We start from the raw sequence: 27,589 nt of genomic DNA, 5'->3' as shown, positions 1-27,589 counted from the left end.
TTCTGCTTCTTTTGATATAAAAACAAACGGAAACGAACAGCGCCAAATATCGTAAAGAAAAAAGAAATCACTATACTGTTTGTGTCATTTTCGATAAATAGGGTGGAAATAGAGCATATTTTATGCAGGAGGATGCTGCTTAGTCGATATGAGAGTGATGATGGAAAACACAAATATTGTTATTATTGCAGATGCCATGTCTGCCATTTGATGAACATTTGTACGTGTGGACAAGAAGAAAGATTGTTTTGCGTATTTTGCCCTTGGCTTAATCTTGTTGTGCATACTGTGGGCTTGTCTATTGCAATGACTTTTAGTTATGACTTTTGAACTTGAGTAGTTTTTCATATGATTGTAATTGTAGGTGACAAATCTTCACATGTTAAGTTCGAAATATGTTGTTTTTGCATTAGTGTACCTTCAAAAGCCCATTCAAAGACCAGTGAGATAAATAGTATATTCTTAAATATAGTATGGGTAAAAGATGTATCTCATAGACTGTAAAATTTGCTTTGACACTTGACATTCTCAGCACATACACATCTTACTTAAGCGTGAATAAATCATTATAGAGAGAACTGATTTGGAATAAAACGGGAAAAATGAATATCAGTTTCAATCAAAGATAACGGTATGACCAATTATGTTATCACGGAAAATGGAGGTAATTTGTGTTAACAAATCTAATTTAGTGGGGTTTCTTTCCCTTTTATAATAATAATGTGATAAGTTGTACACTATATAAGGATAAAGAGAATACAGAGCAGGACATCCACGTGCCTTAGCATGAATTTAAAATTTGGTAATGTTTGAACAAATAGAGAGGTGTACAAATACTAAGAGTGTTTAGGTTGCTGAGTAATATAACTATAATTCATGCTTAAACTTAGTATTGGTACAAGTTGGCCTTAACGTTTGTTGGTTATTTTCTACCAACCATATCAAGAGCCGAAATGTAATGGTGCAAGTAAAAGAAAACTTGGCTTGCCTCCTCTTCGCTAAAAAATGGCTGAGTTACAACCCCATACCACTAAGAGCCTCCCAGGGGACTTCACGGTGTGACTGGTGGACGCTGTACTCAGGGTTATGAGGGCAGTGGTTATTTTTGCGACTATATAAGATAAAGGATTAAACATCAATAAAAAATTCAACTTCCATTTTGTTAAGGTGATAAACACAACAACAAAACGGCATATTACATGTGCTTTCGTAGAACTTTTGATCAGTAGAGATTTTACGTATACAAAATTACCGTATCAATAAGCTATGACACGAATTACAATATCACAGTATAGACACTTTTTAACGCCACTAATGCAATGTGATTAAAGGTTGAGTGTAACGTTATAATCAAATATCAATTAATGTAATTACCTTTGTTTTAAATACTCATTACTAAAATAATATTAAATATGGCGACCTTTTCTAAGTGGACTCTGGCTTAAAGTTAAGATGGGATAAGAGACTAATAATGTATGATAATATGCAACTCATATGATTTGATAATGAGCACTGTCACATATAGTCAAGTACTGATAGCTCAAATGTTTATCAATAAACAGTACAGTCCAAAGTATTATATTAGTTCATTGTATTAGCCACTAACTGCAGTAGCGTAATTTAGTGAAGTTTGGTATTTAATATTTATAATAAGGTGATCAAGATGGCTAAGTTTTTCCAATCAACTAAGGCTGACGGCTCTGATTCACTTACAGACTTTTGTTGTTCTCCATGTCTAGAGCACAAAATTGACAAGTTTGCGGAGTTTTACTGTGATAAGTGTCTCAAGTTTTTTTGTGCAAAATGTATTCAAATGCATGGTCAATTGTTTAGCAAACATGTGACGTATGGGAGAGGAGACTCAGCTAAGTGGCCATTGCCCAAGGTAGTGGAGGATTTTCTTCAACAATGCGAATTTCACGAAGAAAAAAATCTTGAAATGTTTTGTAATGAACACGAGCAGTTGTGCTGCACTAATTGTGTTGTCCTCAATCACAGGTAATTTAGACACTATTTGATATCACAAATATTATTTGTCATGAATAGACCATTAAAAATATCGTTTTTCACGTCGATCATGGATAAATTAACAATCCTATTTTTGTGAATAACAATAATTTGAATGAAATTATATTAGTAACTAATATTAATCAAGTGTATTTTAAAATAGAAATTATGATATCAGTAAAAAAAAAAAATCCATGCAATAACGATTTCTATTACCTGAAAAGAGCATTCTTCAAACAGAAAAACAACATGACGAAGAATCATAATAAACATAAGTCCATGCATATGTTTGCATGATAAACGTTAACACCACAAACAAATATATAAGTTTGGTTTACATTTTAGACATTGTGCTAAGGTAACACTGATTTCCGAGTCAGCCGAAGGACCTTCGCCAGACTTGCGCCAACTTTCTAAAACGATTAAAACTATTCTTGTAAAACTCAAGAAACTTCAGAATAAGTGGGACACGAACATGGAGTCTTTGCAGGCTTCATACAACAAACAATTACATAAAATACATGACACGCGCCAGAAAATAAATACAATTTTAGACGAGATCGAAAAAAACACCGTCAAAGAGCTGGATGATAAGATGACAATTCTGAAAGCATCTATCAAGACTGATGTGGACAATTGCAGCAAGGTTAACAATGAACTAAATCGACTCAGTGATGCAATGCATGACATTCTTGATAAAGGAAAAGTTGAACTCTTATTTATTGCTAGTAAGAAATGTCTCGAAAAAGTTAAGCAGTCCGAAACATATTTGAAGGAGAACTCTGTAAAGGTAGAAAGTTCACTATCATTCAAGGCAAACAGCGATGTTCAACGATACTTGTCTAAACTGTCAGGTCTGGGGAGGATTGTGCTGAGTTCCCAGCCATTATCAGTGAAGGGTAACCCAGACCTGGTATTCACTGTGCAAGGAAAGTCTGAGTATGATATGAGAATACTAAGTGACTATTGGAAGTTCATGAAGAGCTTCTTTAGTATCGGCCATAGTATCACTGCCATCTGTGATCTCCCGAATGATCAGATTCTTGTTGCAGATCATTCATATGAACGAATTAAGCTACTCAATCACCAATACCAGGTAGTGGGATACTGTGATTTAACTGGTTATCCGAGAAATATATGTCACATTACAGCAAATAAGGTAGCTATTTCTATGAACAAGTATAAGACATATGCGGTACAGTTTGTCTCGGTGAACAGTGGGCGACTTGTTATGGGCATCAACTTACAGTTTCAACATTTGTGTAATGGTATTGCTCATAATCTGCAAAACCTGTATATCACTTCTGATACTGCGCTTTTCAAGTATTCAATGAGTTGAGACTTGTTGGAAAAACTGTATGAGGATACATCAGGTTGTCCAGGCTTTGAAAAATGTAAATTTTTGTCTACCTTATAGATCCGTGCATAATTAACAATTACTATATATACGATATGTGTTGGATTTGGTGTAATATCGTTTTTAACTCACGATTTATCATTACAAAAAAATCCAATACGTTTTCTTATTATTTTATGCTTGCAAACGATTCTTTGTTTATGTTTGCCGAAATAATAACGTCGCAAAGTCATGAAAACGACTTCATTTCACAGTATACCAGTGAAAATTATCGATAATTGTCACTGTTAATTATACCCCCACAAACGAAGTGTTTGGGGGTATATAGGAGTGAACTTGTCTGTCGGTCGGTCGGTCTGTCGGTCCGTATTAAGTGACCGCTCCCTAATTCAAGTTGTTTTCATCAGATCTTCACCAAACTTGGTCAGATGTTGTATCTAGATGATGCCTAGGTCAAGTTCGAATATGGGTCATGCCGGGTCAAAAACTAGGTCACGGGGTCACTAAGTGTCCGCTCTCTATTCCAAGAAGTTTTCATCCGAGATTCACCAAACTTGTTTAGAAGTTTTATCTAGATGATGTCTAGGCCAAGTTTGAACATGGGTCATGACAGGTCAAAAACTAGATCATGGGGTCACTTAGTGCGTTTTTAACATTGAGCATGGTGTCCTCTGGTTTTGTGAAGACAACATGCAAAATATTATGTGCCAATGCGGCATGATGGGGTATTCGTAACGTCTGTGACAAAGATCTAGTTTTCACTGTTTGAAACAGTTTAATACCAGTTTTAATGCACTGATATTTCTCGATAAAACCACTGGAATACATAAAATAATAACAATATAAAAAAGAATAATTGATAATGCATTTTTTAATCAATTGTGTATTTATATTTGCGCATCTATGCAATGTTTGCAAATAAAGGAAATAATATATTCACCCTTATTAGATGAAACTTTGCAAAAAAATTATCCTTTCTTTGCAAAGTTTTGACTTTACTAATGGCTTTACTTTTTATTATTCGTTATTGGTGTAAAATACCATTTCGAATGATTCTATATTTATATTCATGTCAGCAAGTTCCTGCAAGATCAGTTAGTACATTAACGCACTTACCGAATATAACAGATGCGCGCGTCATTCAGCATAAAATCTTATTAATGCAAGAAAAATCATTTGAAGAAGATGTAACGGTTTCTTTATTAACATTATTGTTTTGTTAAAACAACCTGTATAGGTGTACTAACATTCATCTCTTTTGCAGTATGTGCGTGTGCTGTCAGTCCTGATGGTGACAAGATATTTATTACCAACTTCGATGAGAACATGGTCCTTACCCTGGGCCGAGATGGAACAATTTTCACACCTTTCGCGATCCAGATCTTGCAGGCCCATTTTGCTTACATGTGACTGCTCTGCGACAGGTGTTGGTCTGTGGCACTTGGTCCTGCAATATCATACAGCTAGATGGTGAAGGCAGGAAACAGCTCGCAACTATTGTCCCCAAGAGTGATGGCTTTGAGGGCCCATGGTCAGTTTTCTTCAATAGGAGCACATCATCCATCATTGTTGGGCGAGTGTTTTTCAGCACAATCCTTGTGTTTAAAGTAAAATAGTTTTTCACATGTTTTATTAAACACGGTTTGGAATTAAGTATTACCTTTCATCTCATAATAAACTTGTTTGATTTATTGTGTGGCCAAATGATGTCGGATCATGAATATGTATTTTAATTAAAAATCTATTGGTAGCATGGGTGTCTCGTTTGGTGTAATGGTCATTGCATTATTTGGATGATTTATTGTGTTGTTACAAATGTAATAGCATGCTATCGTCTGTGCATGAAATATTTTTATTTATTCTGATGATTTGTTTTCATTTGAGTTAAAGAAAATAAGCGTATGGTTTCAATTTTAACTATATTTTGAAAAAGACCAAAATATACATACTTGATTTAATTGTGGGGATATATTATGCTTTTCAATATTTTGTGTAATTTTGATGCAAATTTAAAATAAATGCAGAAGGAGATTGAAGAAAGATTCGAAAATATCATTTCATTGAATAAAGGTCAATATTTTTAAACTAATGAATATATAATTACATTGAGTAATATTTATGTATTGTACATTTTACCACTATGTTCTTTGTAAACAAAGATCAGAATTCTTCCATCGTTGTTGATTTTTTACATTCACCTCGCTATTTATATACCATTTGACAATATGACAGTTTGAAAAATGTGATGTTTAAAATATAAACATTAATTTATTATAATTATAATTTATGATACGAATGGTATATGCCTTTTATTGAAGTTGATGCACTACTAATAAAGTAAAAATACATACATCTTGGTATCCAATATATGTCAGCAGAACCCCCGAACTCACATACTTACATATTTTGAATACTTTCCAATTCATAAAACAAAATACTAAGAATCGTCACAGAAGACACCAATGTCATTATACTATTAAATTTTAGCTCCCCTGAGTTTTAAGTGGTCTATGAGAGCTACTGTAATGTCCGGTTTACGGCATCATGCGGCTTGCGTCTTGGGTCACCGCCTATAAGCTTGTTCCTCATCCAGTGGCAACTTGTGTCACTCAATCTTGATGGTACCTAGTCAGAATGTTTACGTGGATTATATCTAGGCAGAGTTCGAATCTGGTTCAAGAGTGTCAAAACACTTGATCAACCGTGCGAATTTTAGAAAACATGTTTAACTCAATCTCCGTGAAACTCGTTTAGAATGTTTATAACCTGATGAAATCTGGGTAAAGTGTATTTATGACATAGGTATTTAGGACAAATCTTATAAAACATTGTAACCTCTTTTAAAGCGACCTATATAACCCAGTCGTCGTGAAACTTGGTCTGAATTTTAATCATGACAATATTTAGATGTGATTTCACAAACATGTTCACTAGGTCAAATCATAGAAAAAAACATCAACTTTTAAAGCTGCTTTTATGATTAAATGTTGATGAAACATGGTACGAGTTTTATGTTAACAATATCAAGGTAAAGCTTATTGTACATTCAACTTTGGGCCATCATTGACATGTTCACAGTAACACAACTTTCCAAAATGATGATTATATAAGCCATACAATTTACAAACATATTAAATAAGGCAACTTCACTTGATTGTACAATAGTGTTGTCATATTGTAATTTATTAAAACAAAGCTAAAGCAAAACATAAATATCACATTGACTCATTTAAAGTGCTTTCAAATGAAAGCAGCTGTCTTGTGTTTATGATTTAAACAAACCGGTTTCGTCTGACAGGGAAGACGTGGGATGGGATCGGATTTTATATACACGTCTATGTTCATATTAATTTGTAATAAGAATTGTGTAAATATAATTATATATAGTTTTTTATATAAAAGTACCGCATCCAGAACACTGCTTTTCAAGAATCTCATTCATGGAACATGCGGATTTTTTTTTCAACACGCCCCTTGTGGTTGCCTATTATGCACAGAGAATGAGAAAATGACACGAACATGACCCAAAATATGGAAACAACTTGCTCCTTGACTCTTGACATACACTTGGTTGAAATACACGAGTGGTGGCAAATAACATAATGGATAAATTTTCTTACAATAAATGGAAGTCATCGCCCTAATTTACTAATACTTATTTCTGTTGAATTGCGTAAGTGGCTGCCCATGACATCAGAGTCAAAATAATGTCATGGTGAACATTAAGGTGAACATTAACCACAATAGAGGAAAGAAACAGCTCAATTTCACTTGGACTTACTCTGTTAAAATTTACCAGTGGCTGCCCATAAGTGGACGGTAAAAATAACGTCATGGTTACAATTCCTCACAATAAAGAAGAGTCATGGCTACATGAAACTTGAACTAAGTTCTATTTAAATTCACCAGTGGCTGTCAACAACGTCACGGTGAAAATTTCCCACAAGTAGGAATTAATTGCTACCTGCCTTTTAGACAAACCTCTATTGCAATGCACCAGTGGCTGCCCATGTTAAAAGCGTCTCACAATAAAGGCGAGAAATTTCCCAAAGTCACTTGGACTATGTTCTTTTGAAATGCACAAATGGCGGTACTCAACTTAATTGTCAAACTTGAGTGTAATAAAGATATGTGATTTCCCCATGTCGCCTAGAGTAAGATAACAATACCCAGTGGCTGCTTATATTTATATCATGGTGACAATTGCTAAAAATAAAGTCATGGCTAACGCGTTTCATTTGACCTTCACAAACAATTATTTAAAAGATTTATGATAATCGTGAACAACTGGCTCTATCTGGCAAATTTTTGACTCTTAAGTTTTGAACTTACCTAATCATGAAGTGCACGAAGAGCTTAAGAAAGATTATGTCATCCTTTTATGTGCTGTGTCCGTTATCTTGCGTTGTGCATCATCAACTTTTGGGTTTTAGCTAACCTGTTTACAATGTTCTTTCCCCTTCGCCATGCGGCGAGTGTGCGGGAATGGGTCGGATGTTTCATTGTTAGCCTTTAAGACGGCGGTTCAAAATATTTACCCAAGCATATCTTGTTGTTAGCATCATTATCATAACACGTCTTGTCCACTATTTATCATATCTCTATATATTTTCTTCTGTACAAACTCGTAAAAGTTGATGTTTAGAGGAAAGTAATTATATAAGCAATTCTCAGAACAATATTTTAATTATGAACCCAACACCTGTGGTTGTGACTTTTTATATTACTGAGTACATCGCTTAAAGGATTTAGATGTTGTAATTGATTGTTGAATACTTGTGTTATTGTTTATCATAAAATCATGTATTGTTATAAGGTTAAAATACACTGCGCAACTGAACATCGGATCAAAGTAATTAAGTTCTACGAAGAAGACTATTTGGATATCCTGTGAAGGAGCACATACACCAAGCACGTTCTTAGACAGTTCGACCACGTTCTGAAGAAAACGCAGACCGGGATGTGAACTTGCTCGTACGTGTAGTTTCGGTCAGAAAAAAATCTACAATATGATTGAATGACGTTCATACACAGTTCGCGCTACGTGAAGCTCGTTTCTATCCCGTTGCCAGTCCGTCTTTGTCCAGTTCACATCGGGTCAATTATCCCATTGTCCCCGTTGGTATTCCGTTTCCAGTCAGACCGAGCCCGTCCTCGGCCAGTAACATCACGGTCGTACGCATTTCTTCTTTATTCGTTGTGCAAAGGTAACTCGTTAAAAGGCAGTTCTCACTCCATCCTAGTACGTTTTTAGTAAGTTTAGGACGTAGTTGCAGCCACGTTCTGCACGGCGATTATAAAACCGATTACGTTCCTGTCGGTTCTCATTTATGTTTCACGCTTTGAGCCGATCAGACGTACCAATTTCGCACCCGACAAGTTCTGTGTCGTCTCCGCCTTCTTTCTCGGCCCAACAAAACATAATATTGCTGTTCTGCTTCTAACATAAACTGCACGAAGTCAACATTTAAAAAAATTAACAGCTCCAAGATTGTCCATGTTTTAACTTAATATCACAAATAATGAATTTGTATGCAACGACATCTATTTATATGCACATTGTCTGAACATATTGTGTTCACGTTTTGAACGTTGTAACAACCTCATTGAACGAGTACAACGTACTTGGAACCTACTGCGAACTCCTTAAAACGAGTACAACGTACTGAGAAGGTACTGAGAACTTATAGAACGTGTTGCAAACGTTGTAAGAATCTTTTAGTTTTTATTTATTTACACGAAACAAGATCGTACTTGGGACGAAGTGCGAACGGGGTAGGTCTGTCTTAGAACGAATTGGACGTACTAGAAACGGACTCGATCGGTGTGGCATCGTACAGGTAATTTCGGTCCAATTGCACCGCGTTCTGGCACGTTTCTAACCCGTCTTTAGAACGACCTATCCGTTCTAAGTACGTCCATTCCGTTTCCAGTACGTTGTTACTACGTTTAATTGTAGACGGGGTGATAGGAAGACAATTTTGAGTAGGTTCAAAGTTCTGAAACACCAGTCCCGTTCAAACCCGTTCCAGGCTGTCCACAAAGTTCGAAGACAGTTCGTAATACGTTGCTACTACGATCACTCAGTTCTCACACAGTTCGAGCCCGTGTAGTCACATTTTTCAGAACGTACTTCGAACGGAGTCGGTTTATAGGGATATAACCGCTCCTTTCCCTTTAATCCCGAAGCAGTGTGTTTGAGACTAAAGTGAAAACGTTGCCTCGCTTGTTATAATAATTCATAGTGAAAATAAGAAGATAAGTTGTTCAAGGCGTGCAGGTTTTTATCTTAGTCTATTCCGAATTCAAGCGATTGCAAGCGCACTGTGGCAGGATAAAGGGACTTCACAGAAGAAAAAAGGTAATAATATTTAACCAAACTAAAACACAAGAAAATATAATCGAGTTTAGGGAAATTGAACTAATCTCGTTATTTATATGGCATCGATCAGTCCTGCTGTACAATAAAGAATTAGTCATGTTATGAAAAAATGTCCCAACGATGAAACTCTTTTCGATTTTGGTACAGGGAATATGAAACTATTGATATCATACTACGGTTCAAATAGCAACTATCTATATTCCCAATTACGGAGGTTTATGAATATTTTATCTCTTGATGGCCACAAGAAAGAGATAAGTAAAATTAACTGTCAATGTACGATATCAAAATCAATAGTGAACCCATCTATCGACTGTCTGTATATACAATTCGGTGAAAGTACATTTTTAAGCACTGCTTATTCTCATTAAATTTCGTGCAATTTAAAAAAACTTTTGTTGAACATTTGAGATCAGGGTCAGTCAGATTGGATTGAATGTGAAGAACCTTACATGTACAATTGTACAATATGTTACTGGTATATTTAGAACCGGCGTTGGGCTTGAATCTATTAAATAAAATAAAAACTTTTGATGAATTTACAATGATATTCACATATGGGCAATGTCATAGTATGTTGTGTATTCAGAAGATTTGTATTTATATTCCGTTATAGCATATTTTGTGTTTGAAGTCATTCAAATAAGTTTACTGAGTATGCTGTGTATATGTTGAGTATGTCAAGTGTCAAAGCACATTTTATGGTATGGGAGATGTAACTTTAACACATACTATATTTAAAAATATATTTGTTCTCTTACTGTAATCATGATAGAGAGACCTGATTTTGAAAAGAAGAGTGAAAGTGTATTTCGATTAAGTATATGCATGATATATATCAATTTAAATTAAAACAAGGGACAAAATTGTCACAAAACCAGGTTTTCATTGTGAAAAAAAAATCTGATAAAGGGAGAAAACTCAAACTGAACTTTTGAAATGAACAAACAAAATTAACCCCCTTTGTAAGTTTGTTTTTAAAAAAAATCTATTTTTAGTCGTGGCGACCTTGACATTGGAGATAATGACGTGATTCTTTCGCGCGACACACCGTCCCATGATGGTGAACAAATGTGCCAAATGATTTTAAAATCTCACAATGAATGACATAGTTATGGCCAGGACAAGCTCATTTATGGCCATTTTTGACCTTTGAACTCAAAGTGTGACCTTGACCTTGGAGATATCGACGTAATTATTTCGCGCGACACACCGTCCAATGATGGTGAAAAAATGTGCCAAATGATTTTAAAATCTGACAATGAACGACATAGTTATGGCCCGGACAAGCTTGTTCCGCGTTGTTCCGCCCGCCCGCCAGCCCGACAGCCAGCCCGCCAGCCCGCCCGCATTCGCCAATCTAATAACAAGTTTTTTCCTTCGGAAAACCTGGTTAAAAATACAGAAGTGCCTGTTCTTTGTTGTAAATACTAAGAGAGGTAACTGTTGGTCACAAATAAAGTGGAGGGTTTCTCTCCCTTTAATCATAATGATATGATTGGTTGTACGCCATATAACAATAGAAAGAATACATGGTAGGACGCACGCGCGTTCCCTTAATAATTTGCGTAAGTATATACTATAATTTATAAAAATGTTTAAACAAATAATGATGTGTGTGGATAATAAGAGTGTTAAGATTAGTGAGTAACATGCATATTATTATTGTTGTTACTTTGTACATGATGATTGCGACGTTGATTGTTCATATTTTATCGACCATATCAGTAACCGAAAGGTAATTTTGCACTGTGTTTAACACGTGGTTGGCCTCTGCCTCACTGGATATATAACTGAACCGACTAAGTAGCAATCCAATACCGTTTAGTGGCTCCCGTTGGACTCCACGATGCGACTGATGGACGCTGCAGTGTATCAATGTAATGAGAGATATTATATTGTTCTCTGCACACATATTGGAAACAGTTTGTACACTTATCAATGGAATTTAAACCTGAATATTTTATGGGTGCCTTCGGGTGTCAACCACAATTTTGGTTTGGTTTTGGTTTATACTGCAAAGTAAACTTTTAGCTCGTTAACACTGATGAAACTTGATCTCTGTGTTTATCTTGAAGATAAATTGGTCGAATTTGAATGTGATTTACATGCGTCGAAAAACTAGGTCACTTGGTAAAATCTTATTTAAAAAATAGCTAACGTTCTAGAATATACATTTACGATTATGAATGATGTTTTGATGTAAATATGTCAGAATCGTTAACTTGAAAATATTTAATTTCAAGACATGATATTGTTATATTTATGACATCAAATAAAAAAAAATGTTTCGTAACTTTATATATAATTTCTTCACTGAAACACGTTAACTACAAAATTTGAAATATGTTTCATTTACTTTGTACATTTTCTACAAAACTTTCAGTCATTTGCTAGATTATATAATTATGTATAAAGAAAAGAATTGTAAATACTTACCGCACTATGGAAATGAATTCGGCAAATCCGGGCGTTCACATAGTTAAATTGTCTACTTTGGGCCAATACTGCCGAACTTGCGCTGATACAGCCATGAACCTTACCATAGTAGCGGGTGTTTATCTAAAAAGATTTTAAAGTTTTTTCAAGTGTATAGTTTGATAAAGTTGCCAAAAATTGGTCAATTCAAAACACTAGTATGTAAAAGGCCAATTAGTATAATGAAAAGATCTACCGAATAAGTTCACGATGTGATAAGCGCGTTTCTAGTTACTCGGGTTAAATCTTAGAAAACAAACTTTTAGCTCGTTTACATAACAGAAGCACCATTTCATGCTATATAGATTAAACTTGGTCATAATTTTTATATTTATTGTCTTCAAATCAGGGTCATGTAAGTCCAAAAACTAGGTCAACTGGTCATTCGAGAGGCCACATTTATGACTACGACGCTGAGTTTGAGTTTAAGTAACGCGTATTTAACAACTATGTTACCATTTATTACTTAATCTTGATAAAATACGGTCAAAAATGTTTATCTGAACAATTTCTAGCTAGGATGAGTTTGAATCGTTGTCACGTATACACAAAACATAGGTCACCTGGTCAAATCTTAGAAAAACCTTGTTACTACGTGCAAATCATGACCGTCCAAAGAATAGGTCACACAATAAAATGTTAGAAAATCAATTTTAACCGGTTAGAAGCCAAATGTATTTAAAATCTTTATGAAACATGGTAAGAAAGTTAAGCTTGCAGTATGAAGGCCATATTTAAAATCATGGTCAAGTAGAGTAAAAACTAGTTCACCACTTCAAGTTTAAAACAATGGGTGCACTGTGAACTCAGGTGAGCGCTTTTTGAAAAATCATCTCTAGTGATACAGTCTTCACAGGGATAAATGTTTAACCACAGGCCATAATAATTATGCTTTCATTGAAATATATTAAAATAATTTAAAAGCCCGCTTACATAAATTGTCAAGTTTTAGTAGCCATAATGACCGTCTGTTCGGTTTATAGTAAGAGTGAAGACTGGTGATATCATGGTCCACTAGTTGTATTTTTGTTAAATTATGGACTCTTAAAAAGTATCCTTCAATAGGCATGTTAGTGCAAATAGATGATCAAATTGTTTTAAATGTAGTACTTAGAACATTAATCGATTCTTTATTTGGACAGACATGCATTATAACGTTACAATAAATTTTTCTTATTAAGTCTCAACATCTGTACAGGGTGTATACCTATTAATTTTAGTTCTCCACTCCCGGTATTGTTGCTTCAAAAGAGCGATGATATATTTAAAACAAAATCACCTGTTGAATTATTTTTAGTTTAGTGTGTATGGATGGTTTAATGGAAAAGGTTTTATGAGAATAAAGATATCATGGACACATTCATGGACAAATTATATGAAAGTCACGGAACCAAAAAAAAATTCTTCATTAATATTACTGACATTTGAGCTGTAAAGTAGGGCAATTATATTATCATTTACACAAATAGGATAAGCGTATTGGACAATTATACTTTATTATCAGTTCGTTTTAGATCCACTATGTGAATACATGTATTTGTATTTATGCCACCATAGCATCAGCTATAGGATTGAACATACCCGCTGTTAGGTAAAGATAGAGATTTAAAGTATACAACATTACTGTATCAATAAGTTATGAGACATGGATTTAAATTGCACAATGTTAACACCTTTAACGCCAGTAACGCAGTGTGATTATAGGTTGGGTGTAACCTTACACTCGATTTACAGTTTATGTATCGTACTATTCCTTTATATCATGTTAAGCAACTCACAAACGTCCCAATTTTATTGAAAACGACGCGATTTTCCCCAATCCAAAAGGCCCTGACCACATTCCCAAAATTGTGAAAATGACCACTGACATAGCGAAAACGTAATATTTTTAGAAACCGCAAGATCCATAGGTTTGTTATTTGGTATGTAATGTATCTTAGCCGGCGTCTTCTAAGTCTGTTCAAATCATGCCCCTGTGCTAAAAATGTTAACGCCCCAGGGGTCACAATATTTGTAAAGACTTTTATCGTAAATATTGATAAACTTTAAAAATCTTATTTGAAACCGCAAGAGTCCAGAGTTTGATAATTGGTGTGTACCATTGTATAGTTTTCCTCTTTTAAGTGTGATAATATCATACCCCTATGGTCGAAACTAACCACGCCCCAAGGGTCATCTGATTTATATAGAATCGTATAGTGAATTACGTTAACAATCTCATCGCCTGAAACCGCATGGCTAAGGGGTTTATTATTTGGTGTGCGAAATCATATGCTTCTCCTCTACTACGTTTATTCAAATCATCCCATGGGGTCAAATTTGGCCGGGGCTGTAGTTGTTATTTGTTTGCCTTAGATGTTTATTTTCAGAACTTTAATTTGTTCTTATACCGTTTTAGACCACATTAAGTCTGTATCATACATAGTAAGACACCTAAGTAAAAACACTCGTATTACACAAACATCGATAAATTTGCACGCTACATGTTAGTTTCACTCATTGGGTCATTGTCGACCTGAAATGGCTTGAAGTCACCCGGGGGTGACTAGATGCCGATTTATGTCTCCCTGGGGTGACTTCAAGCCGATTCTAGTCACCCTGTCGGCTTGAAGTCACCATAGGGTGACATGAATCGGCTTGAAGTCACCATAGGGTAACAAGAATCGGCTTCTAGTCACCCCCGGGTGACTTGTGGGCCATTTCAGGTCGACAATCACCAAATGCGCTACGCTCATTGGGTCATTGTCTACCTGAAATGGCTTGAAGTCACCCGGGGGTGACAAGAAGCCGATTCTAGCCACCCGGTCGGCTTGAAATCACCCCAGGGTGACATTTATCGGCTTGAAATCACCCTAGGGTGACAAGAATCGGCTTCTAGTGACCCCCGGGTGACTTGTGGGCCATTTCAGGTCGACAATGACCCAATGAGCGTTAGTTTCTACATGTCAGTGGTGCGGGACCTGACGACTTTGTTTTATATTAATATTTTCCAAATATGTTCAGAAACAAATGTTGTCCTTGACTTGAGTTATATTTTAAATAGATAAATGTTTATTCACTTTAGTTGGTTTTCTGTAATAAAGACACTATATATATATATATAAAGGGACCTTTTCACAGATTTTGGCATGTATTCAAGTTTGTCATTAAATGCTTTATATTGATAAATGTAAACATTGGATCTAAAAAGCTCCAGTAAAAATAGGATTAAAATTAAAGAACGAAAAAAAGTTATCCTCAACTGGGCTCTAATCACTGACCGCCTTAGGTAAAAGCCTAACGCTAAGACCACTCGGCCATGCGTGCTCATACAGTGAGTGATGTATTTTCCACTTTATATAAGCAGTGTCACAAAATATAACGGCAACAACAGAACTCTCAAAATTATTCAATCGTTTCGCGTTGCAACGCTTTATAATTGTAAGGTTTTTAAATCGTCAAAAGATGCATATAATTGATATTTTAGAGCATGGTAAATGTTCGGTATTACTGTTTCACCACGAACAAAATAACTACAACGAAATTTTGCGAATCTGAAACATATTGTTTCAATTTTGTCAATTTACTAAAAAGTGAAATGCCCCTTTAAGATTGTGGGAACGCATTTAACGTGCATAAACCTCACATTATTAAGGTGAGAAACATAACATATCAAGTTTCTTTTATGGGCAGTATCTTTTTTCAAATCTTAACAGCAAGTTGTGTTTTACGTAAACCTAAGTAATGAAACAATGAGCTGAGACATGGTGAATTTGAAAGTGTCACCGACAAACAGACTTGCTTTGTTCTTTGGTGAAATCTTATACTCACGGGACAGATTTGCATATTGACATCTGTTTTCTTGTTTCAAATAAGCCAAACTGTGGAAGTCTAAAGTGTATCTGGTTGTAGAAAAAAATCCAGTTGCTTGAAATTTTACATGAGTATTGTATATGTGTTTGTTTGGACCGTATTCCTTTAAAACTTGTAAATATTAAATATTTACATTAACAGTGAATTAAAGTCTAACTGGAGTCTTATATATATTCATATATATATATATATATTTATAAATATTCAGGATGGCGACCTTTTCTGAGTCAACTGCGAGTAAAGACTCTAATTCATTTATAGACTTTTGTTGTTTGCCATGTCTAGAGCACAAATTTGACCAGTGGGCGGAGTTTTACTGCGAAAACTGTCTTAAATTTTATTGTGCAAACTGTTTTAACCTTCATGGTAATTTGTTTGGGAAACACGTGACGTACGCAAGGAGAGACACGTGTAAGTGGCTAGTGCCCAAAGAAGTGGAGGATTTCCTTAAAAAATGTGACCTTCATGAAGGAAAACGTCCAGAATTGTTTTGTTATGACCACAGTCAGCTGTGTTGCACTGATTGTTCTTTTTTCAATCACAGGTAATTCAGACATGTATTTGCGTATTAATGTTTTTTTTTTCATCAAAAGACCATTCTTTAAAGGATTCTTGAGATAAATAACTTACATATTAATGTTCTTGTTTTTTTTAATGTGAATAATTTGAATAAAATCACATACGTATTTAATATTAATTCTTTGTCTAAAAAAAGTAAAGATATCGGTACAAAAATGAATACATTTCATATCAACGTCTTTTACCCAAAACGACCATTTTGAAAAAGAAATATGATAAAGCAAAGTGTAAATACATGATTTCCTTTCAGACAATGTGCTAAAGTAACTCTGATATCCGAGTCTGTCAAAGGACCTCCACCAGACTTGCAGCTTCTAGCAAGAAATATCCAAACTATTCTTGAAGAACTACAGAAACTTAAGAATAATTGGGACACCAACATGCAGTCTTTGCAGGTGTCGTACAACGAAAAATTACATGAAATACGTCAAACACGCCAGAAAATAAATACAATTTTAGACGAGATTGAAAATACCACCCTTAAAGAGCTAGATGCTAAGATGACCAGTTTGAAAGCTGCCCTCAATACTGAATTGGAAAATTGCAACAAGCTAAAACATGAACTTAAACGACTCAGTAACGCAATAGAAAATATTATTGATAAGGGCAAAGCTGAACTTATATTTATTGCAAGTAAGAAATGCCTGAAAAAGATAAAGCAGTGTGAAACGTACCTGAAGGAGAACTCTGTTCAGGTAGAAAAAATACTGGCATTTCAGGCAGACAGTGATGTTCAACAGTATTTGTCTAAATTGTCAGGTCTCGGGAGATTTGTTGTATGTACTCAAGCTGTTCATCTGCAAGGTGACCCAGACCAGGTATTAACTGTCCACAAGAAGTCAGAGTATTATTTGAAAATAGATAGCGGGGGCAGCGTTTTTGGTTTTTTCAAGAACTTATGGAGTGACTGTGCTATCACTGCTATCTGTGTTCTGTCTAATGATCAGATCCTTGTTGCAGAGCATATCCTTGTTGCATATCAGTTTTATAATAACATACAGCTACTCAATCATCAATACCAGGTTGTTAGCCAGTATAAACTGACTGCTCATCCACATGATATCTGTCAAATAACACCAAGTGAAGTAGCTGTTGTTGTGAATAATCATAATACACATGAGGTCCAGTTTGTCTCGATGCATGATAGTCGGCTGCTTATGGGCACAAAGTTAAAGTTTGAACATTCATGTTTTGGTATTGCTCGTTATAGAAAAAACTTTTATCTAACTGCAGAAACGGCACTTTACTTATCCAATTAATGGAACCAGGTTTAATAAGTTGTATGAGGATAAAACCGCTTGGACCACAGGTAATATTACGGTGGAAATATACTGGCTTCATTTGAAATTCTTACAATCTATATTAAACTATTAAACTGCTTTTTCCAGATTAGTTAACTTAATTGAATATTTACATTTGCACTTTCCAGAAAATTATGTTTGCAACTACCCGATTATGATGTCCCTCCTTAGTTGAAATATTTTTTGACACATTTCTTTATTGTATAAGAGTTGTTATTTATATTAATCGCATTTATAATAATGCCAAAGCAATGAATATGTCAGCATGCTCTATCTATGTTAGTGAGTCCATTTACGTATTGAGATAATTTTATTTATTTGCATGTCATTTGGTTTCAGAATTAAACAAATAAAAACATATCCATGCATTAATGTTTCATTGTAAGAAAAATCATACTAAACTAATTAAAACAAACAGCCAGTGAGAATAGCAGTGTCTTAATTGAAATAATGAATATGTAAAGAATGCCTAGCGATCGGGAGATCACGGGTTCGATCCCAACAGTGGGAGCGTTCTTGAGATTTTCCCAAAGACACCATGTACTGGTTCAAGTCCCAGGAAACGGACTCGAACGAGTTTAAATAAGCCTTAGGCTTTTCATGCAATCGAGCTAAAATAAATAGGTTAAAACTAAATTAAACAATGATCTAAATCGATACTGCTCTTTCTTTACAGTCTTTACAGTATCTAAGTGTGCAGTGAGTCCTTCAGGTGACAGGATATTCGTCACTCAGCCAAGGCAGAAGACGGTCCTCACCCTGGCCAGAGATGGCAAAGTTCTCCATATCTTCAAACACCCAGACCTCAAAGAACCAAGTGGAATACATGTAACTGCTCAGGGACAGGTTCTGGTCTGTGAAAGAGGATATTGCAATGTCCTATAGCTGGATGGTGAAGGCAAGAAGAAGCTGGCAACTCTTGCTACATTAAGTGAATTTATGCATATCCCAGGGCCAGTCTTCTGCGTTAAGAGCACAGCCTCCATCATTGTGGGACTCGTTTATCACAACAAAATTATGGTGTTTAAAGTACAATAGTTTTGTTTAAAAAGATTTAGTACAACCGTTGTGGAACATGTACTTTCAAGATGAATTCTTGGCCATGCAGATAAAGTATTCGACTTTACGTTTCATCACATAATATACTTGATTACTTGTGTTGCCATTTTACATGTTTGAACACATGTCCTACGTGTTATTATCCTTGCCTCTCTCTATGTTTTGCTTAATAAAATAATTTAATCTCACATTTATCTTATTATTTACTAAGCATTGAATTGAAGACTAATACTGTATATGTATTATAATATTCACATATTCATTCAATATAATATTTTAAAATTATTGCTTATCATCAAGTTCCAAATTTCCGACAATGTTGCATGAGTCTTAAATGCATTTTTGATTTGTGCTTCCTTTTTATAAAACAACTGCCAGTTATATATTAATTGCACTTGCTTTTAAAACAATTAAACAAGTAACACATTTTATTCAAGGAAAAATGAGAAACATAAATTAATTAATCAAACGGATCAAAATATCGAAGCTATAATGGCTGAATCTATGATCATACCTGTGTATATTGTTGGTTTGGTAATATTGTCACAAGTCTTCATTAATTATATAAATAATCAATCAAGTGTCGAGGTTTACTACTGTCAGTTTGCTTAGGTACAACCGACTATATACACTGAGCTGTCAATATCCAAATCTTACCTGTGACACAGGACAAATGGTTGTTAAAACACAATTTATTGATCGAGAGTAAGTTTGTTCCTTTTTCCTAGTTCTATATTCCTTATGCGAATAAGGAATAAGGAACTGTTCCCTATTCCTTATTCAAGCTTAACATATTTGATATAGGGTTTTAAAGAAAAACAAGCTTTTTTTTTGTCTTAATGGATATACGAGGATCATTGTGTATTGAATATCATGATCGTAAAAAGTCAGACTGCAAGCTGATTGCATAAAAAAGGATTTCTCAGATCAGAGCGAATTCAATAAGGCCGAATTGTGGATTGAAAACAAACGGAGTTTTTATCAAACTTGATAAAAGTTTATTGAAAGTTGTCGAGTAATATGCATAGATATTGACAAAAAATCACGCTGCAAAAACAGCTGCTATGTCCTGTCTGTTTGCTTGTCCCATTGTAAACGGGTAATGACATTATTATTAATCATTCATGCAAATGACGTTGTAAACAATGATGCAATGGCCACGTGCTTTTACATGTGACCCGTGCGTGTTTAAATTTAGATAATTTCGTTTAATGCACCGAAATTGAAAAGCCCAATCTTTGGACTGAATTTGGGCATTTCTTGGCCGATTTTGACCAATGTTTTTCACATTTGACATAAATACAAACACATTTTGACTCATAATCACTATTTTGCGACATATAACTAAAATGGGAAAATATACCAACATCAACTTTAATATTAATTTCACATATATATGTTATAGATTTTATGAGTAGCAATGATTACAAATGACTGGTGCATACATATTGCATTAACTGTTCACATTATGCGTTTGAAACAACACTTGTGTCTGTATCCCCAGAAATATAGTGGGCATTGGTGTCCTTCGGACATATTTCTAGATTTAAGATTATTTTTCCTCCCCGACTCTACCCTCAAAGGACCAAAAGAAACCAAAATATTTTTATTAAAGAATAACTAGCCTTATGATTTGTTAAATAGAGGTCATAAAGATTTATAAAATGGAATGGTAACTATATATTTTCAAGTTCAAAATGCGGTCAACATTAAACACAGATATTTTCAGTGTTGACACTACCAGATATGCAGCAGGATTGAACAAACTTGCAGTATGTGGCCACATGATCTAAACATTTCAACAATGTGACAAAGGCTTGTGGTGGTTTCTATTATAAAACCGTGGTAAAACCGGGTTTACGCCGAAAATTATGTAAACAAAAACATGATCATATTACAGATGCAACCTACGCAACTCGCATAAGTGAAAGCGCTTCTATTTTTACATCGATCATCCATATCAAGGGCGGGTGTGCACATCGTGCGTTGAACAATTGTTTGAGTCAGTTTTGTACTTGAAATTTGCACGACGAGAGACCATAAACCCCTAAAGTGTTTTGAGACGATGTTCCCCGATTTTGCGCGCACTATTCGACATACTTGCGTTGGTCGCTTGACTTAAACAGACAACTTACAACCACCTTACGACGATTGCTACAGACGCGCTTTGAAAATATGATGATGAAGTTGTCTTGTGAAGTTATGTTTAAAGGTGACAAAAAGTTTGTTTGAATTCGTGTGAACACTATTGATGTACCACCATATGCATTGCACTGTTTTTAGGTTGAAAAGATGAGATTGAAGATTATGTTTTTAGCAAAGGTGAAAATCGTCTCCGGCATAAAAAAGGTTTTCGTTGCGCTAATGGGCGGAAAAAAGGGCACTCCTTGGCTAATGCAAAACATTAATGACCTAAATGGCATGTTGATTAAAATGTAACAAATTTGTATTCATCGAGCTTTCATGCTCTTCTAATAGACCACTTATTCAAATGTTGTTCGTTTACTCGAAAGAACGTCGACGTTTGCAATTTTTGCTTTCCCTTGAACATTTTGTCGCTCCCCGAAATAAGCATGTAAATCCGAATCGATTTTAATTTGGATAAAAAACAGTTTGTGTGGGTCTGCAATACTTGATGGCCGTCTTTCGTTCCAAGTGTCTGTCAGTCTGTCGCTCCATCGTTCGTCCATTTTTGTTTCTGCGCGAGATCTCAGACAAATGATACAAGATGTATGTAATTTCAAATGCAGCAACCCTTTAGGGCGAAGATGAACAGTGTTTAGGTTGTTCCGGTCCAATTATTTTTCAAGGAGTAATTAACTTTTGAATATTATCTTTTTTATTATTCCACACTGTTATTTTATTGAAAGCCTCAGCAGATATATTTCAAAACGATAGGAAACACGCCTGTTATACTCAATCTCTTAAAACGATACGGCAGTAACCTGGTATACTCTATATCTACAAATTGACTGATATAGAGGCCTCTTAACCTGATACAAGAAAGTGTTTCGGGCAACTTTGTGTCAAATTGATATCAACGTATAGTTATGATATATTCATAACAGTTTACTTTAAAACCTCTCCGGTATTGTTGCTTGCGAAGCATAACAATAACCTTTTCAAAGTATAAATGTTATATTTTGAGACTAGTGTGTGAGCGTGGTATCCTGAATAACAAATGCTGTCGTAGAAAAAGTCATGGAATGAACATGGAATTTCGGTTCTTATTCTTTATAAGCACCGCGAATGTTGAATTAGCCAAGGGCACAAATAAACAGCAAAATGACTTGTAGTTATGTCTGTTAAATAGAGCCACACATAAATGACAGTAATTTTTGCAATAACGCAATCAGGTTGCGTGTATAGAAGAAAGGACATAAACATATTATTTTGTCAGTTCTGTTTAGCTAACCAATTGCGTTGATTGTTTCAATGACTCTAAATAAGCTCAATGATTGCATGTACGCACATTTAAGGACCATACATCTCTCATTTATGTATCGCGTTTCTTTTGTGCACGATATCTTTTTATAAAATAAGACCAAAGTTTATCAATGCTATTGTCAATAAAGGAGTTAACACCCCATATACTTGTAACTGATCGCTTTTCCAGATATAATTACCACACTAGCATTTGTGTAATTTGATTGGCTTGATTTGATGGCCGGTAAAACACTTACCAAGCAGCATTTTTGGCTGCCTACTTGAGCAACAAATGCGTATGTCGTGCATTGTGAAACAAATATGTCGTGCGTCGTCAACATTTACCTTGTGAACATTTTCGAGGCTACAGTTAGTATCCGATCTTCATTTAACCATGTTTAACACTGTAAACACTATAGAAGTCATATGTGTGGTAAAAACCTCACGAAACTTGGTCAGAACATTTGTCCTAATGATATATCAACCGAATGTGAAACTGATCATGTTACATAAAAACTAGGGTACATTAAAGAAATATATATAGCTTGTTAACATACGAAGTCGCATGTTTTGTCCAATCTTTATAAACCTTGGTCAGAATATTTGTTCTCATGATATCTTGGCCGAGTTTCCGTAAAAAACTCTCATTAATTGTTTAATAACTCTTTTAGATGGATCATATTTCTTTTATACTTAAAAACTCAAACAATTTCTTCGTATGGTTTGAATATCTTTCCGATACTTATGTCACGGGAACACTAAAATTGTGTATATATAATTTTCGATTCATGTTTTCATTTCTGTGTTCAAAAGGTACATCTTATTAGCATTGTGGAGATGTGCGTTTGATTTGTAATTAATTATGTTAAAGGTTTGATGTTTGGCTAGCCATCGGTTTAACCCCTTAAATCTTGGGATTAAACGTTTAAAGGCGGTGGTCCCAGTTTCAATCTTTATATATGTATAGTTTGTGTTCTATTATAAAAGGAATGAATAAGAACCAGAAAGTCTCACTACTGATGTATTTTCTGGAGCCTCATAGTCGGTTATAATAATGTGTGTGTGTGTGTGTCTAGAAATTAAATATTCATTTTTCATAGTATTTTAAAATGTTATCCTCCTACCCTCCACCTTCTAAAATAGTTTTGTTCGTTTGGGTTACAGATGAGCGCCTTCGGGCATATGACTCTCCTGTTGTTTTCACATGAATAATAATAATGGTTACTTCACATTCAAATTTTATCTTGTAATTGCTTGAATTGTGATACTTTACACGAATATAGTTACATTATTCTTAAACATTCGTAGAAAAATCACCGTTTTATCGTAAATGAAAATGCCACGTTGTTGTGGCGCTTTTAAATGATTTCATGAATTTTAGGATTATTCACATTTCAATAAAATACGTTTGAATACAAAATAATCGAAAACGTCATCCGCTTATTGATTAAGGCCCCTCTTTCTTTGACACACAATCCTTGGGTTAATGACATTGGGTATTTAATTTGGTCGGTAAACCTTTAAAGAGCTCTGCAAACATAATGCGTTATGATTGGTTGTGTGTTACCTTTAAACATTCCAAACGTGACAGTTCATGTTTAAACTTGCTTTGCGTCGACTCGTATAACAATAAGCAAAACAAAACAGTGGAAGTAAACAAAAGTTTATTAATGTTTAAATTGTTCACACAGTCATGTAAGTTTGACATATGTAAGTTGCTTATATACTGACTTTAGTATTCAATGTTTGGACAGTTTTGTTTTAAATAAAGATCCATACACGTTTATGTTCTAGTTGAGGTGATATAGGATTGTTTATCAAAACTAAATATTCAAGATGGCGACATTTTCTCAGTCAACTATGGCTAAAGGCTCTGACTCAGTTATAGACTTTTGTTGTTCGCCATGTCTAGAACACAAAACTGACCAGTGGGCGGAGTTTTACTGCGAAAACTGTCTTAAATTTTATTGTGCTAACTGTATAAACCTTCATGGTCAGTTGTTTGGGAAACATGTGACATATGGAAGGAGAGAAACAAAAAAGTGGCCAGTGCCCAAAGAAGTGGAGGATTTCCTTCAAAAATGTGACCTTCATGAAGAAAAACGTTCAGAATTGTTTTGTTATGACCACAGTCAGCTGTGTTGCACTGATTGTTCTTTTCTCAATCACAGGTAATACCGACATTATTTGCTTACAAATGTGTTTATTTTCATTAAAAAACCATTCAATAAAGGATTGTTGAGATAAATAACTTACATATTAATGTTCTTGTTTTTTTGCATATGAATAATTTGAATAAAATCACATAAGTATTTAATATAATTTTTATTAATTCTTTTTTTTAATAAATAAAGATATTGATCAGTACAAAAATGAATAAATTTCATATCAACGACTATAACCCAAAACGACCATTTTGAAAAGAAATATGATAAACCATAGTATGAATACATATTTCCCTTCCAGACAATGTGTTAAAGTGACACTGATATCCGAGTCAGTCAACGGACCTCCACCAGATTTGCAGAGACTATCAAGAAAGATTCAAACTATTCTTGTAGAACTACAGAGACTAACGATAAATTGGGACACCAACATGCAGTCTTTGCAGGTGTCTTACAACGAAGAATTACATGAACTACGTCAAACACGCAAGAAAATAAATACACTTTTTGACGAGATTGAAAAGAACACGCTCAAAGAGCTAGATGATAAGATGACACGTCTAAAAGCTTCTCTCAATAATGATATGGAAAATTGCAACAAGCTAAAAAATGAACTTAACCGACTCAGTAACGCAATAGAAAATATTATAGATAAGGGCAAAGCAGAACTCATATTTATTGCAAGTAAGAAATGTCTGCAAAAGATTAAAGAGTCGGAAACTTATCTAAACGAAAACTCTGTTCAGGTAGAACGTATACTGGCATTCCAGGCAAACAGTGATGTTCAACAATACTTATCGAAACTATCAAATCTTGGGAGGTTTGTTGTTTGTACTCAATCTGTGCCTGTGCAAGGTGACCCATGTGAGCTATTAACTGTGCATGGGATGTCAAAGTGTTTTACGACATTGAATCCAGTGACGAGGGCATATTTGTATTTTAAGATTTCTCGCAATGGTATCAGAGCCATCTGTGTTTTGTCTAATGCTCAGATCCTTATTTTAGATTCTAGATTTAATCAAATTAAGCTACTCAATCATCGATACCAGGTGGTGGGACACTGTGATTTAACTACTCGCCTACATGATATGTGTCAAATAACATCAAATGAGGTTGCTGTTGTTGTGAATGAGAATGATAAACACGAAGTACAGTTTGTCTCGGTAAATGATGGGCGCCTGGTTATGGGCACAAAGTTAGAGTTTCAGCATCCATGTTTTGGTATTGCTCGTAATAAGAAAGACCTGTATCTCACTTCTGGAACTGCACTTTACAAGTATTCAATTAGTGGAACCCGGTTGAATAAGCTGTATAAGGATACAACAGCTGGGACCACAGGTAATATGACGGTGGATATATACTGGTTTCATGCGAAATGTTTACAAGCTATATTAAAATATTATAATTCTTTTTTCCAGATAAGTTACCTTAATAGAATATTTACATTTGCACATTCTAGAAAATTATGTTTGCAACAACCCAATTATAATGTCCTTCCTTTGTTGAAGTATTTTGTTGATACATTTTTTATTGTATATAAGTTGTTATTTTTATAAATCGCATTTGTAATAATGCCAAAGCAGCAAAAATGTCAGCATGCTCTGTTATTTGGTTTCAGCATTAAACAAACGAACTAAATATTCATGCATACATGTTTCATTGTAAGAACAATCGTACTGAACTAATTAAAACAAATACCCGGTGAGAATAGCAGTGTCTTAATTGAAATAATGAATATGTAAAGATCGACTAGCGATCGGGAGATCACGGATTCTATACCATTAGTGGGAGCGTTCTTGAAATTTTTGCATAAACACCAAGTACTTGTTCTAGTCCCAGGAAACGGACTTGAGCGCGTTAAAAATAAACCTTAGGCTTTCTATGCAATCGAGGTAACATAAATAGGTTAAAACTAAACTAAACAATGATGTAAATCGATATTACTATTTTTTACAGTATCAAAATGTGCAGTGAGCCCTTCAGGTGACAGGATATTTGTCACTAACCCAAATCAGAACACTGTCCTCACCCTGGCAAGAGATGGCACAGTTCTTCACATCTTCACACACCCAGACCTCCAAACACCAAGTGGAATACATGTTACTGCTAAGGGGCAGGTTTTGGTCTGTGGACGTGCATCTTTCAATGTCCTACAGCTGGATGGCGAAGGCAAGAAGAAGCTGGCAACTACCTTGAAGACTGACGATTGTTCCCCACTGGCAGTTTTCTACAATGAGAGCACAGCCTCCATCATTGTGGGATCATATCATTTAAACCACATTCTTGTGTTTAAAGTACAATAGTTTTGTTTAAACAGTTTCAGTCCAACAGTTCTGGAACATGTACGTTCATCATGAATTCTTGGCATTACAGTAATCGTATTCGACGTCACGTTTCATCACATAATACACTTGAATACGTGTGTTGCCAAGTAATGTCAAATGATAGTTATGGGTGTAAAAGTACTATCATCAAAATAAATTACTTGTAATCATGGATTTGTGTATTGCTGGAAATCAACTATATTGCATTCATGATTTTTTTCATTATAATTTAATATGATCTTCGCATGGTCGAAATATTAATCTACATCTGGCAAATGACTAATATGTACATACATGATTTACTTGTGATATGGTATGTTCTTCAATCGTGTTATGTACTTTTTAAACAAAGTATAAACAAAGTATAAAGAACTGCAGGGTGCAGTTTAAGAGAGGATGTTTTTACACGTTCTTTTTATTCTTTAACTGGCAATACGTGTCTGTTTTAAGAAATATTTAGTTATATTAAGTAGCAATTATGTATTGTACATATTTTGTATTCTATTGCTTTTTAAAAATTGTGTTTGATGGCTATTTTACATGTTTGTACATATGCCATACGTGTTATTTTCCTCGACCTTTCACTATGGTTTGCTTGATAAAATAACTTTATCTCACATTTATCTTGTTATTTACTATGCATGGTGTTGAAATCCAAT

The 27,589-nt window shown here is 34.7% G+C and overlaps 3 protein-coding genes across 3 annotated transcripts; all 3 read left to right on the top strand.

Moving 5' to 3' along the window:
- Positions 1-1,619: 1,619 nt before the first annotated feature.
- Positions 1,620-24,244, top strand: LOC127854595 (transcription intermediary factor 1-alpha-like). The gene is made up of 5 exons (XM_052389658.1): positions 1,620-1,998; positions 2,353-3,103; positions 4,789-4,895; positions 18,676-18,784; positions 24,236-24,244. The coding sequence occupies exons 1-5, from the start codon at positions 1,664-1,666 to the stop codon at positions 24,242-24,244; spliced, it is 1,311 nt and encodes a 436-aa protein (XP_052245618.1). The 5' UTR covers positions 1,620-1,663.
- On the top strand, positions 24,104-25,672 carry LOC127854594 (E3 ubiquitin-protein ligase TRIM33-like). The gene is made up of 3 exons (XM_052389656.1): positions 24,104-24,612; positions 24,908-25,563; positions 25,656-25,672. The coding sequence occupies exons 1-3, from the start codon at positions 24,278-24,280 to the stop codon at positions 25,670-25,672; spliced, it is 1,008 nt and encodes a 335-aa protein (XP_052245616.1). The 5' UTR covers positions 24,104-24,277.
- Positions 25,571-27,103, top strand: LOC127856442 (uncharacterized). Its single transcript, XM_052392650.1, has 2 exons — positions 25,571-25,944; positions 26,563-27,103. Exons 1-2 carry the CDS (start codon positions 25,695-25,697, stop codon positions 26,907-26,909), a joined length of 597 nt encoding a protein of 198 aa, XP_052248610.1. The 5' UTR covers positions 25,571-25,694; the 3' UTR covers positions 26,910-27,103.
- Positions 27,104-27,589: the final 486 nt, after the last annotated feature.

The sequence above is a fragment of the Dreissena polymorpha genome, chromosome 13 (assembly GCF_020536995.1).
Source record: "Dreissena polymorpha isolate Duluth1 chromosome 13, UMN_Dpol_1.0, whole genome shotgun sequence".
Classification (NCBI taxonomy): domain Eukaryota; kingdom Metazoa; phylum Mollusca; class Bivalvia; order Myida; family Dreissenidae; genus Dreissena; species Dreissena polymorpha.
The sequence above is the reverse complement of the archived record's forward strand: the minus strand, read 5'-3'. Positions and strand labels throughout refer to the sequence as shown.